The sequence below is a fragment of the Xyrauchen texanus genome, chromosome 37 (genome assembly GCF_025860055.1).
Source record: "Xyrauchen texanus isolate HMW12.3.18 chromosome 37, RBS_HiC_50CHRs, whole genome shotgun sequence".
In the NCBI taxonomy this organism is placed as follows: domain Eukaryota; kingdom Metazoa; phylum Chordata; class Actinopteri; order Cypriniformes; family Catostomidae; genus Xyrauchen; species Xyrauchen texanus.
The window spans coordinates 39163787-39177514 of NC_068312.1; the positions used below are offsets into that span (position 1 = coordinate 39163787).

Consider the following 13728-nt stretch of genomic DNA (forward strand, 5'->3'; position numbering starts at 1 on the left):
ATTATAAGCTTCACAGACTTTAAACCTTCCAAAAATGTTCCCCATTGACTTCCATTGTAAGTGTCTCGCTGTAACCTCTATTTAACAAAATAAACAAAAAACAAAAACCTTTTTTTTTTTTTTTTGTATAGGTTTTATTAATTTCATCTGGTTAAGCATTACACAATTCAATTTGATGGAATTTTGTTATGAAATGTGTAAACGTTAAAAATAGGCCAAAATAGTTTTTGACTGTAAATATATTTACATTTATTAATTTAGCTTATAAATGAGGAATACAGCAAAAGGGTTATTATATGTATATATATATCAAATGCATTGAGCTTTCTATATTTGGCAAATATGGATATATGCCAATAAATGTGATTAATAAATCAGCATATCATGAAATTAATTTGATTTAAAATGCTCTAGTGACAGCCGTACTTTACATATTGGTTCATATGTAATGTCAGACACTTTAGTCCGAAAAGTCCTTGTTTTAATCATTTGCAAATGTCCTTTAATTGATGTAAATCCAGTAACTGCAGCTCTTGCATGGCAGCAGTTTTTATAATCCTTAAATCCTCAAAACTCGTTTGAGCAAATTAAATTCTATTTGTGGTGTTCACGTGGGTTTGTGCATGAGTTGCTGAGCGGTGCCGTGATTTGTCGAATATTTCAATGTGATGTAATGCTGTTATTTCAGGCTGCATGACGAATGGCTCCAGAGGATGGAGACTCGCACAAAACATCTGAAGAATTTTGGCGACAACCGCGGGACAAAATCAACCACTGCCTGACGAGGAGATCACACGGATCTGATGCCACAGACGTGCACGACACATGAGCTCAATAAACACAGATTCCACTCATCTCAGTTTCTTTTATTTAACTTTAGGACTGTTTAATCCCATTACAGTAGCTGTTCTTAAGAATGAAAGCCCGTCCTGCAGCGTGCAGAGGTGCGGAGGGATTCTGTAACGAACAGGTGTTGTGAAGGGCACGAGCGCTGGCATCTCACAGCCCTGTCGAACACTCATTCTACATGCTATCTCAACACGCTTACAACACCGGCGTCTCACGACCCGTGAATGCATTTCATTAAAACATAATCCATCAAGAACATATAACTGAAAATAAACCACCTTTATACAGATCTTCAAACGGGTCAGAGGTCATCAAATATTGCAAATCAAAGACAAGTTTTGAACTCTAATGTGTTGTTCAAGTGGCAGCTGATGGACCATTCAAAGCATTCATTGTGAATATACGGACACATCTTTCATTCTTCACAAGAGTCCAACAAAAAGTCAAACTATTCATCCATTATTCCAAGGGGAACCAAAATCACTCCGGAGTCACTCCGTCTCGAACCGTTTAGGCAACCAGCGCTCTCGAATCCTCTACTTCTTCTTCTTCTTCCCTTTCTTCCCTCCTTCTCCCTGCTGTGCTCCAGCGTCCGCTCCGCCGCTCTTCTGCGTTCTACTCTTCAGTTTGGGAATCATTTCGGCCACATAAAACATCACATCTTTCCCTACACAGAAAGAGAACAGCAACGTTATTTCAAAGTGATAAAGATGCATTTAAGAATGCCACCATACATGTGAATCATGCATTTAGGGGGTGTTCACACTTGGCACGTTTAGTTGGTTTAAAACGAACTCTGGTGCGATTGCTCGGTCATTTGAACAAGTGTGAACACTGCCGTCTGAACCATGCTGCGCACCAAACAAGCGGACCGAGACCGCCTGAATTGTGGGTCTCGGTCCGCGTCCAAACGAACTCTGGTGCGATTCGATCGATGAACGCAACATGGACCAAAGACGTCTAAACGGACCAAAAACAGGAAGTAATTCGCCTAATACTGACCTCAAGCATACCTGGTTCTTCTCATCATAGGAGCTATATTGCCCATTACCATGGCTACCAGGGGAGGCGGGGTTTGGATGGTGTTCGCTGTGCTTTTCTGCACATCGCGATGCCGTTTGGTGTTCCATTATGCATAACGCAGCGACTCATTGTTGCTTATCGCGACCCATTCAGCACGCTCGGTTCTCCCAATGGCCAATACGCCATGGGAAAATGCCCGGTATGCCAGATTACCAGTCTAGCCCTGCCCATTACAGTTCGGTACTGGCGTCGGAACCACCGTCCTTGCAGCATATCTTCGTTTGTGTGTGCAACAGAGGAATTCCCGGTGCTGTTTTGACTCCTTTACACATTTTATTAACTCTTCGTTTGTTCTCAGCTGGTAAAAATACCACCTTATATACATATAAAGAGCACATTTCGCCAGCATTGTTTTGGACGTTCGGTAGGTTCCATCAAAAATATATATACGTCATAAAAGCTGTCCAATCAGGTCGTGACTTTTCCCTGACGCCTTTGGCTTTGTATCGTTAGGTTCGGTGTTAAAAATACCAATGTGAACGCTAAACGAACCTGGACTAAATGTAGCATTTTCGGTCTGGACCAAGAGGACCAAACTACAAGTGTGAACGCACCCTAAATGTCTACGGTACTTACTAGATGTGAATTTGTCTTGGCACAAACTTCCATCTTCGAGTTTCAGTTGAACTCTCACCCGTCCTCTGAACTGAGCATCTCTGTTCCATTCCCGTGGGTACATCTTCACACCCTTTCCAAAGACACATCAGGATCATTAGGTTATTCGGCACAAAATAAACACACCACTGCACACGGTGCAGGAGAAACACATGTCTGTACATACACACTTATGCTGATAATAGTTAATAAAATGAGAGTTGATTGTGACGTTCATAACATCCGAGATGGCATATTGGGCTTTTCCACATCTGCCACGTCCTATATGTACATTTATGATGTCACAGTTTTTCGGTCTTAGTTCTTGAAACATGTTACATTATCTGTTCTGTGCTTTGTTTATTAAATGATGATCAAATGTCTAGTTTCATTGTTGACAATTGACATATACACTACATCAGGGCTGGACTGGGAATAGAAATGGCCCGGGATTTTACATGGCATCTGCCCAACTGTTGAGGGGGGTGCGGGGTGGGATAGTGAGCCAAAAGTTGTTGAGTTGGGGGTGGCTTTGCTGTCCTTTTCTGCATATTATGGCAACGTTTTGTGGTCCGTTCTACATTATCGCGGCCCATTTGGCACCTTTACCAATAATGTTCTCCAGATGGCAAGTCCGCCCCTGATCAGCGCCAAAGTGCGTCGGCCCACCGGGAAAATGGGATAGCAGATTACCAGTCCAGCCCTGCACTACATATTATAAACCCCTGTCCAACAATAATATAAAAACACTACTGTATATATACATTAAATGCACCTGCCTAATACTGTGCAGGTCCCCCTCGTGCCACCCAATCAGCGCCAACCTGCGTCTCAGAACAGCATTCAGAGATGATATGTACAGAGCGGTTATCGGTAGACTAGTTACCGTAGTTACCGTAGGCTTAATCAGAAATACTCAAACCAGCCTGTCTGGCACCAACAATCATGCCACGGTCCAAATCACTGAGATCCCATTTTTTCCCCCATTCTGATGGTTGATGTGAACATGAACTGAAGCTCCTGACCCGTATCTGCATGATTGTATGCACTGCTGCCACATCATTGGCTGAGAAGTTAATGACTGTAGACTTTATCAGAAATACTCAAACCTGACCACATGATTGGCTGATAAGATAATGGCATGGATGATTGTTGGTGTCAGACGGGCTGGTTTGAGTATTTCTGATTAAGTCTACGGTAACTCAGATAACCGCTCTGTACACATCTCTGAATGCTGTTCTGAGACGCAGGTTGGCGCTGATTGGGTGGCACGAGGGGCACCTACACAATATTAGGCAGGTGCGTTTATTAACCCCTTGAGTTTTGCTCCTGGAATTCTCGACCTCGTTCACTATTCTCTTGCTCTCGGAGTTGCATTCAAAATATTTTCTGTATCAACTGAATTTAAACTTTAATCCTTCGTGTTATTGCCATTTCTCTGCTGATTTCACACGCATCAGCACGTATATGTAAACTAACAGTCAGACCTCTACTTCAACATTCAGTCCAGCAGCTGTGAGCACATCACGGATCTCAGTGCATGATGGATTCTCCACACCCTGAATAAACACATCACAGTCAGTTCAACGATATAAACACACACTCATATTAATAGCCATTATAAATAATCATCAGTAATACTCACCTTCTCGACAGGTATTCTCCTGCCTTCTGCTAATGTCTTTTTACTGTTGATGTACGCTGGATATATACACAGAAACCTAATGACAGATAACAATGAGGCGTTACCCTGATAAAGTGTTGGTATCTGATGCTAATAACATGGTATTTTGTTATATACAATGGTCAGTGTTGGGTAAGTTACTTTAAAAAAGTAATTAATTACATCTTCTACCATGTAATTAGATTACTGTACAAATTACTCTGTCTAAAAAGTAATGCATTACTTTTTACTAATGACTTTCTATTAGTATTTGAAAAATACAAGTATACACATGAAACTGTTCTTTTAATTCTTTCAAATAAATCATATAAAATCAATTAAATTATTCTTGAACTGGTCAAAGAATTTTAGGGGGGGGGGGCAGCACAACATATATTTTAACATTAGACGTTACATTTCTATTTTAAATTCACTATTGTTTTATATAGAATTGTTCTGTAGTCTATAAAGTATTTAACGCAATTACATCAGAAGTAACTAAAAATAATTACAGAAATTAAGAGTAATCCCTTACTTTTTCTTTTCAAAACATATATCTAATTACAGTAATTAATTACCTATTAATGCATTACACCAAACACTTACTGTGGTAACGGATTGATTCACGTGATCATATTTAGATAATATTAAAGGGTGTTTAATAATATTACCGTGGTATAATGAAGGCATCAGATGATATATACCATGATACTGAATGATTACCATATTCAAACATTATTGCATTAATATACTACTCCAAAGCGCTTCTACGATGACTATGGTACACGTACAAAAACATGGTAATATCATATGTACAATTACTTTATTTACTTGAGTAGTGTCTGTGCCGATGTCCTCAGACACATTAAATAATGTGAGTCGCTTTAGCTGCAGCACAATAAATGTGTTTCTCAGCATTAAACTACATTTATAATTGAGCGATACTGACCTCTCTCTAGCCGCTGGATTGGTGGTTAAATGTGCCATATTTCAGATTAGATTCAGTTTCATTCGTATTTAATAATCACACGTGTCAAATGATGAGCGTTGTTTCTTTCATCACATCCGGCTCGTCGGCGGTGACGTCACAGCGCCGCCTGTCAGGCCGGAAGTGAATTAGCAACATGAAGCTTGTTTACGTTTAACACTAAGAATAAAGGAATGAAAACGTGATTATAATAAAAGATCGTGGAAATATGACACGGGAGATGAAGGTGAGTTAGAGATATAAGTGTTTATAAATCAAACTGGTAAATAACATTTATAAATGTGCTGTTTATTAGAAATTATCCTGATATAATGTATTAGCGTGTACATGTTATGGTATTAATAATATTACATTTCAGCTGATTTCAAGTTTAATAGTGTATGTAAAAAGAGTAAAGAGTTCTTTATTATTTTACATAAACTCAATTAATATTATTAGTATTAGTAGAACAACAAAAATGTCTGTCAAAAATTGCCATAATAATCAAGTCAAGTGGTTTTTATTGTGGTTCAACCATATACAGTTATTAAAGTACACAGTGAAACGAGACAACGTTCCTCCAGGACCATGTGCTACATAAAAACAACATAGGACAAACACAGAACCACATGAGACTACACAGACTAAATAACATTCCTATATAAAGTGCAAAGTACGGGACAGTACAATACATTACTAAAAGGAACGGGACAATAGACACAGTGAGAGACAGTGCAGCACAGGTGTGTGTGTGTGTGTGTGTGTGTGTGTGTGTGTGTCAGTCAGTTCAGTCTCTGAGTATTGAGGAGTCTGATGGCTTGGGGGAAGAAGCTGTTACACAGTCTGGCCGTGTGGGCCTGAATGCTTCGGTACCTCATGCCAGACAGCAGGAGGGTAAAGAGTTTGTGTGAGGGGTGTGTGGGGTCGTCCACAATGCTGGTTGCTTTGCGGATGCAGTGTTTTTTGTAAATGTCTTTGATGGAGGGAAGAGAGACCCTAATGATCTTCTCAGCTGTCCTCACTATCCTCTGCAGGGCTTTGCGGTCCGAAACGGTGCAAGTCCCAAACCAGGCAGTGATGCAGCTGCTCAGCATGCTCTCAATAGTCCCTCTATAGAATGTAGTGAGGATGGGGGTTGGGAGATGTGCTTTCCTCAGCCTTCGAAGAAAGTAGAGACGCTGCTGGGCTTTCTTGGTGATAGAGCTGGTGTTGAGGGACCAGGTGAGGTTCTCCGCCAGGTGAACACCAAGGAATTTGGTGCTCTTGACGATCTCCACAGAGGAGCCGTCGATGTTCAGCGGAGTGTGTTCACTCTGTGCTCTCCTAAAGTCAACAACCATCTCTTTTGTTTTGTCCACATTCAGGGAAAGCTTGTTGGCTCTACACCAGTCCGTTAGCCGCTGCACCTCCTCTCTGTATGCGGACTCGTCGTTCTTGCTGATGAGACCCACCACGGTCGTGTCATCGGCGAACTTGATGATGTGATTCGAGCTGTGCATTGCTGCACAGTCGTGAGTCAGCAGAGTGAACAGCAGTGGACTGAGCACACAGCCCTGGGGGCCCCAGTGCTCAGTGTGGTGGTGGTGGAGATGCTGTTCCCGATCCGGACGGACTGAGGTCTCCAAGTCAGGAAGTCCAGGATCCAGTTGCAGAGGGAGGTGTCCTGTCCCAGCAGGCTCAGCTTTCCAATCAGGTGCTGGGGAATGATTGTGTTGAATGCTGAGCTGAAGTCTATGAACAGCATTCGAACGTATGAGTCCTTATTGTCTAGGTGGGTGAGGGTTATGATGATGTCTGTTGAACGGTTTGGACAATACGTGAACTGCAGTGGGTCTAGTGAGGGGGGCAGCTGGGTCTTAATGTGCCTCATGACGAGCCTCTCGAAGCACTTCATGATGATGGGTGTGAAGACTTCTTTGGCATGGGGACGATGGTGGTGGCCTTGAAACATGTTGGAACGACGGCGCTGCTCAGAGAGATGTTGAAGATGTCGGTAAGAATATCTGCCAGCTGATCTGCACATCCTTTCAGCACTCAGCCAGGAATGTTGTCTGGTCCAGCAACCTTCCGTGGATTGAGTTTTCCTCACAATATTATTATTTAAAGTGATACACTTTAATATCAGCAACAACATTGATTTTGATGTATTATCTTTTGTGCATTGTCAGATTAAAAAACAACTCACACAGGACATTAGAGGACAAAAATATCAGCGTCAAAAAACTGCCATAAAAATATTATATACTGTACAGTATTGTGCAAAAGTCTTGAGCACATCAGATGTTTCACAAAGCATTTGTCTTAAGGTGGTTATTTATATCTTCAGCTTTAGTGTGCCAATAGGAAATATAAATGTTAGACTCCCAAACATTCCTGTTGCAAATAGAATAGAAGATCTGGGAGCCCTGCAGCAGATGGCATGTCCCCACAGACCCCCCAACTGAACATTGTGTCCGTCCGAGATTACATAAAGACACAGAAGCAATTGAGACAGAAGAACTGTGGAGAATTCTCCAAAAAGCTTGAAACATCCAATCTCCTCAGTTTTAAATTTCTCAATGCATACACACACACACACACACACACACACACACACACACACACACACACTGACATCCATCCCAACACACCCACACAATTTTATCTCAGTTGTCCTGTAGGTCTCTATAATACAGTAAACAGAGAATAGGGGAAAAGCTTGTATTTGCTTCATAGACTAAACATGAGAAAAATGGCGCCATCTGGTGGAAAATATAAAAAGAATTGCCATTTTGATGGTGTCGTCGGTATCTCAGCGTATATTGACGCTGACTATCACACTTGGAGTCACGAGTTTGAATCCAGGGCGTGCTGAGTGACTCCAGTCAGGTCTCCTTAGCAACCAAATTGGCCCGGTTGCTAGGGAGGGTGGAGTCACATGGGGTAACCTCCTCGTGGTGGTGATTAGTGGTTCTCGCTCTCAATGGGGCGTGTGGAGAGTAGCATGAGCCTCCACATGCTGTGAGTCTCCTTAGCAACCAAATTGGGCCGGTTGCTAGGGAGGGTAGAGTCACATGGGGTAACCTCCTCGTGGTGGTGATTAGTGGTTCTCTCAATGGGGCGTGTGGTGAGTTGTGTGTGGATCGTGGAGAGTAGCATGAGTCTCCACATGCTGTGAGTCTCTGCGGTGTCATGCACAACGAGTCACGTGATCAGATGCGCCGATTGATGGTCTCGGAAGAGGAGGCAACTGAGACTTGTCCTCCACCACCCGGATTGAGGCGAGTAACCGCGCCACCACAAGAATCTTATTTCAGTCATTTTAAAATTCTTTGGTAAATGTAAGTGCATAAACCCTCACATTTATATATATTTTTTGTCTATGGTTAAATTATCCAAATAACTTCTGATTTTCTTTCTTTCTAGTTGTTGTTTAATCTAATAATGATAATAGTGTTTTTCCCACCCCGTCATTGTCACGTCCACCCTGTTATTTAGGAGTTATTTAACAACACCTCTGTGATATTTTGTGTTTCTTAAGGCAAAGTTACTGTATTTTAATTTAAAATTCTAATCATGTTATTTTAGAAGTAAAAAGTGAAATCATGAATAGACACATTTGTGAAAAAACACAAAAAAAATCAACAGTTTTTTAATGTTTTTATATATAGATATAGATATATATAAAATAATGATGTTTAGTTTTTCAGAAGTTTAAAAGCCCAAATGTCACAGCATTGTAGGAATGACCCATGTAATGTGATTGTTGTGTTTGTTGTGTGTCATAAGGATGTGAGTGTGTATTTCAGCAGTGTGTTGGAGGCCACAGATGTTCTGCACATCACACACAAACTTCTCGAGGAGTTTCCCTGCAGAATTCTGCCTGTATTCAAACCCTGGTACCCATCAACATCCGACACCAACAAACCCATTAAACCCAGAAAGCCTCCACCGCTGGTCTCCTCTGAAGACCTCGAGAACATCACACGCTGTCTGGAGGAACCACAGAACGCTTCAAACACCAAACACATGAGCAAACCTGAAGAGACCTGGAAAAGAAAGTCCCAGAGCAGCCCTGAGACGAGCGCCAGAGATCCGTGTGAGAGTGAACCGAAGAAGTTCAAACGCTCGTGGTGTGTCATTACCAACAGAAGCTCACCGCTGAAGATCACACACTCGTTCTCGCGGCTGTTCCGGAAGACTGTCGAGAAACACCGACTGCATCTTCACCAGAGAGTCAAATGGGTCGTGTGTGAAGTGAACTGTGTAGTGCACACTATGGAGGCCGTTTGGCTTGATCTGAACCGAGCCATCAGACACGCCAGACTGCCCACGTGCAACGCCAACTTTCAGAGAGCGCTGGCACAGATTTGGGTGTACTGTGACGTCTTTTACTGTGAATACATCGGGAATTTCTTGAAACAAGAATTCCAGCTCTCAGGACAGATTAGCTTAACAGTTCATAAACTTGGAGACATTATTAAGTTATAGATTCAGAGCTTGTACTATTTAAAAGTGTAAATTATTTAATTTTTTAAATAATAGTTTGTGATATGCATTTTAAACCTGGATTAAATGGTGCTGCTGTGTTTCACACGTCTGTCCTGCTTCATTGAGAATTAATTTATAGAGATAGAGGCTGATTAATCGGACGATATTTGGCCATTTCGTGATTACACTGAGCAATTATAACAGTGTTTGCTGGGACAATTAATAGAACCGTGCAAATAATTATTTTCTTATTGAGTATTTTTGTTTTAGGCCTAGTCCACACTAATAAGTTTTCGTTTGAAAATGCATCTTTTTCTCTCTGTTTTGGCCATCCGTCCACACTGAGACTGTGTTTTTGTTTGTGAAAATGGGGCTTTTTGAAAACGCCGTTTTCGCACTGTAGAGTGGCCTGTGAAAACGATGACGCGTTTTTAGTCACGTGATCTATCCAACCAAAACAATCAAGATGGCGGCCGGTGTTATAGCGGCGCTGTAGTGCCCGACACTCCATTTGATAGCGCTGTTAAAATATAAATGTCACTTTGTACAACCTTAACATTGAGTTCCTTCAAAGGCGAAGGGAAGTTTACTCGGAATTGGTGTCCGGCGACGGAACACGAGGACAATTGCGTTTCAGACCGTACATACAGCGGGGATTTCCCGCATGCGCAGTGACACGATTTAAGCGTTTTCATTCGTTTCAGTGTGGACGAGCAACTCTTGGAAAACGCTTGAAAACGTTAGTGTGGACGGAGAGCTTTTTTGAAACTAAAAAGCCGTTTTCAAATGTACCCGGATTAATATTGTTATTTTTCTCGTAGAAATATCTATCGATTTTTTTTTTTTTTTTTTACTTAAGTAGCAGAATGTCATGTTTTTAGATAAATCTGACAAAAGTGTGTGGGATTTATGCTAAATAACAATAACAAACTATTTTCCAATGGGGTAATTTTTAAACATAAAAATACATTTGTATCCGTACCCCATTGGCAAATAGTTTTTTCTTGTTGTATGCATATACAGTATGTTACTAAATTGAGTTAATTGTTAATTAATGTGAAAGGGTTCAATACAAGTTAATCTCAGTCGACAATATGTGTGTCATAATGTTGATTATTACAACAAAAAATTTTTGACTCGTCCCTCCTATTCTTTAAATGTGTGTTCCAGTGAGACACTTCCAATGCAAGTCAATGGGGTTTAATCTGTAAACATTAAAATACTGTTTCACAAGTATAGACACAAGACATAAACAATATGTGTGTTAACATGATTTTACTGTCATTAAATCACTCACTGACCACATCTGTGGGAAGATATAGACAATTTTATAACTTGGTTGCCATGACGACGTAATTTGGATTATGTTCAAAACAGATAAATTGTGGGTTGAGCTCTACATTTATCTTCCAACATTTCCAGACTGTGAAAGACGATCTCACATCTGTATATCAGAATCTCATGCAACTGTCAATCATGTCACTGTTGCATGTGCAGTTGCGTGTGCATTAGAGGACATCGTCATGTTGCATTGCAAAACCACATCAGTGTGAAATATAACTTGACCATACTGTTTCCTGTTTGCAACATATATATATATATATGTCAAGACATTTAATACATGAGTTTTAAAAATAACCACAATTATTATTATTATTATTATTTTTTATATTACATTAGTGGCAATGAACTACACACAGAAGATGGTCAATAAATTAATTTGATTAATACATCTTCATACCATTTTATACAAGCCGTACAAATCCAAATGAACGATTTGAAACACAGTTTAGAGATTGGAGTTGAAGCCGATCCAGTGTTTGATTAGGTAATGAGCGATGGCTTGTCTGGGCGGCATGCTGAAAACGGCCTGTTTGTCTTTAACAAGAGCGTCGATCACCTGAACAACAGAGAAAAACCATCCAAAGCTGTTATTACATCCTCCATCATCAATACAACAGCAATAAATAACTCTGTCATTAAAGGGATTGTTCACCCAAAGATAAAGATTCTGTCATCATTTCCTCACCCTCGTGTCGTGCCAAACGTCTGCAGAACACAAGAGGAGGCATGAGGTGAAACCATTGAAAACCATGGTCACCACTCACTTTAACTGCATCTTTTCTCCACACAATGAAAGTGAATGGTGACTGAGGCTCATTTTCTGCCTCTGTCATTTTTTTCAGGTGAGCTGTCCCTTTAAATCAATAAGTGAGGCGTATGAGCGCCACCTGTTGCCGTGTAAACCAGCGAGCCTCTTCGATTTCATTTTCATCCACTTTGATGTCGGTTGTCACAGCGACACAGTGGCAGCCAATCATCAGGCAAGACGGCATCGGCCACGCCTGACAGGACAGGTACTGGACCACGCCCACCTGAACGCCGCTCTCCTCCAGAACTTCTCTCCTCACAGCTGCTTCTATCATCTCACCTGATCAACACGGAGCAGAACACTTAGGAGGAACCCTTAAAAATGTATGAACGCCACTGCACATCAAAGCACGTGTCCCAGGAAATATACCTGGTTCTATAAAACCAGCAAGGCAGGAAAACATTCCTGGAGGGAAAATCTTCTTGCGTCCCAACAGACACTGATTCCCATCAGGATGAATTACTAACATGATGACCACAGGATCTGGAAATACAGACATAATGTGTATGAACGATTATAGCCCCTGAGCTCCGGACAAGCGGTAATTCAGAGTTTACTTGCCAACTCTGGGATAACAGGTGTTATGAACGCCCTGGAGACTTCTGCAGCCAGCTCTCAAACAGGTCCTCTTGTAACCGCCCTCTTCTACTTTAGTGTTGCTTCCACATGTTGGACAGAAACTGTATCTGCTGTGCCACGCGAGAACAGACCGGGCCTGAGCAATGACCCCTGTGTGTGGAAAACAATCACAATCTGTGTATTATAACACATTTATAGCACAACTAGATTTATAAAGCAATGTGCAGATAGTTGTGGTCCTGGATGCTGATGGGTAAATACAGCATTTCAACTTTGCTAAAATAAAAAACACATTTTGTTTGTTACTAAAGTGAATGAAAATGTGGGTCCTTTTTTTATTACACAGCAAGTTTTTAATAAAGCCAATAAGGGGGTCTGAGTATCTATAGGTCTGACGCTGACTATCACACCTGGAGTCATGAGTTTGAATCCAGGACATGCTGAGTGACTCCAGTCAGGTCTCCTTGCTAGGGAGGGTAGATTCACATGGGGAAACCAAATTGGGCTGGTTGCTAGGGAGGGTAGAGTCACATGGGGTAACCAAATTGGCCCGGTTGCTAGGGAGGGTAGAGTCACATGGGGTAACCATATTGGCCCGGTTGCTAGGGAGGGTAGAGTCACATGGGGTAACCAAATTGGCCCGGTTGCTAGGGAGGGTAGAGTCACATGGGGTAACCATATTGGCCCGGTTGCTAGGGAGGTAGAGTCACATGGGGTAACCAAATTGGCCCGGTTGCTAGGGAGGGTAGAGTCACATGGGGTAACCATATTGGCCCGGTTGCTAGGGAGGGTAGAGTCACATGGGGTAACCATATTGGCCCGGTTGCTAGGAGGGTAGAGTCACATGGGGTAACTATATTGGCCCGGTTGCTAGGGAGGGTAGAGTCACATGGGGTAACCATATTGGCCCGGTTGCTAGGGAGGGTAGAGTCACATGGGGTAACCATATTGGCCCGGTTGCTAGGGAGGGTAGAGTCACATGGGGTAACCATATTGGCCCGGTTGCTAGGGAGGGTAGAGTCACATGGGGTAACCATATTGGCCCGGTTGCTAGGGAGGGTAGAGTCACATGGGGTAACCTCCTCGTGGTGGTGATTAGTGGTTCTCTCAATGGGGCGTGGAGAGTAGCATGAGTCTCCACATGCTGTGAGTCTCCGCGTTGTCATGCACAACGAGTCACGTGATAAGATGCGTGGATTGACGGTCTCAGAAGCTGACGCAACTGAGATTCATTTTCCATCACCCGGATTGAGATGAGTAACCGCGCCACCACGGGACTTACCAATTAGTGGGAATTGGGCATTCCAAATTGGGAGAAATAATACAATAAAATAAAAATAAAAGCATCAGGCAATTGAGGTCTTGATTACA

The 13728-nt window shown here is 41.9% G+C and overlaps 4 protein-coding genes across 6 annotated transcripts in view; 1 reads left to right on the plus strand and 3 right to left on the minus strand.

Annotated features, from left to right (window-relative positions):
- Window positions 1–794: 794 nt before the first annotated feature.
- On the minus strand, window positions 795–5268 carry srp19 (signal recognition particle 19). Its single transcript, XM_052107873.1, has 5 exons — window positions 5139–5268; window positions 4172–4247; window positions 4014–4085; window positions 2509–2620; window positions 795–1516 (listed from the first exon to the last, which is right to left on the minus strand). The coding sequence occupies exons 1-5, from the start codon at window positions 5174–5176 to the stop codon at window positions 1386–1388; spliced, it is 429 nt and encodes a 142-aa protein (XP_051963833.1). The 5' UTR covers window positions 5177–5268; the 3' UTR covers window positions 795–1385.
- Window positions 5269–5294: 26 nt separating this feature from the next.
- Window positions 5295–9714, plus strand: zgc:101664 (uncharacterized protein LOC450064 homolog). Of its 2 annotated transcripts, none has more exons than XM_052107866.1 (2): window positions 5295–5403; window positions 8925–9714. In XM_052107866.1, the coding sequence occupies exons 1-2, from the start codon at window positions 5386–5388 to the stop codon at window positions 9624–9626; spliced, it is 720 nt and encodes a 239-aa protein (XP_051963826.1). In that variant the 5' UTR covers window positions 5295–5385; the 3' UTR covers window positions 9627–9714. The 2 variants fall into 2 exon arrangements, with proteins under 2 accessions (XP_051963826.1, XP_051963825.1); XM_052107865.1 differs by lacking the exon at window positions 5295–5403 and adding an exon at window positions 7032–7149.
- Window positions 9715–10818: 1104 nt separating this feature from the next.
- The window catches only part of nudt12 (nudix (nucleoside diphosphate linked moiety X)-type motif 12), a 10148-nt gene continuing 7238 nt past the window's right edge, over window positions 10819–13728 (minus strand). For both annotated transcript variants that reach the window (XM_052107841.1, XM_052107842.1), the window contains exons 4-7: window positions 12340–12507; window positions 12148–12261; window positions 11858–12057; window positions 10819–11526 (exon numbers count right to left, since the gene is read on the minus strand). In XM_052107841.1, coding sequence (XP_051963801.1) covers window positions 11416–11526; window positions 11858–12057; window positions 12148–12261; window positions 12340–12507 — 593 coding nt within the window. In that variant the 3' untranslated portion in view covers window positions 10819–11415. The remainder of the gene's footprint in view (window positions 11527–11857; window positions 12058–12147; window positions 12262–12339; window positions 12508–13728) is intronic.
- LOC127630389 (uncharacterized) overlaps window positions 13241–13728 on the minus strand; it is a 320692-nt gene continuing 320204 nt past the window's right edge. Inside the window, exon 4 of the transcript XR_007968855.1 lies at window positions 13241–13436. The gene's annotated coding sequence lies outside the window, so the exon portion shown is untranslated. The remainder of the gene's footprint in view (window positions 13437–13728) is intronic.

Bases quoted from the DNA above. Each gene is read 5' to 3' on its own strand.
- srp19 (XM_052107873.1), bottom strand. From the start codon at position 5,176: ATGGCACATTTAACCACCAATCCAGCGGCTAGAGAGAG. The intron at 4,086-4,171 runs GTGAGTATTACT...GTGTTTATTCAG, and splicing joins GGAGAATACCTGTCGAGAAG to GGTGTGGAGAATCCATCATG. The intron at 1,517-2,508 runs GTAAGTACCGTA...CTTTCTGTGTAG, and splicing joins CCAAGACAAATTCACATCTA to GGAAAGATGTGATGTTTTAT.
- zgc:101664 (XM_052107865.1), top strand. From the start codon at position 7,078: ATGGGGACGATGGTGGTGGCCTTGAAACATGTTGGAACGACGGCGCTG. The intron at 7,150-8,924 runs GTAAGAATATCT...GTGTGTCATAAG, and splicing joins GAGAGATGTTGAAGATGTCG to GATGTGAGTGTGTATTTCAG.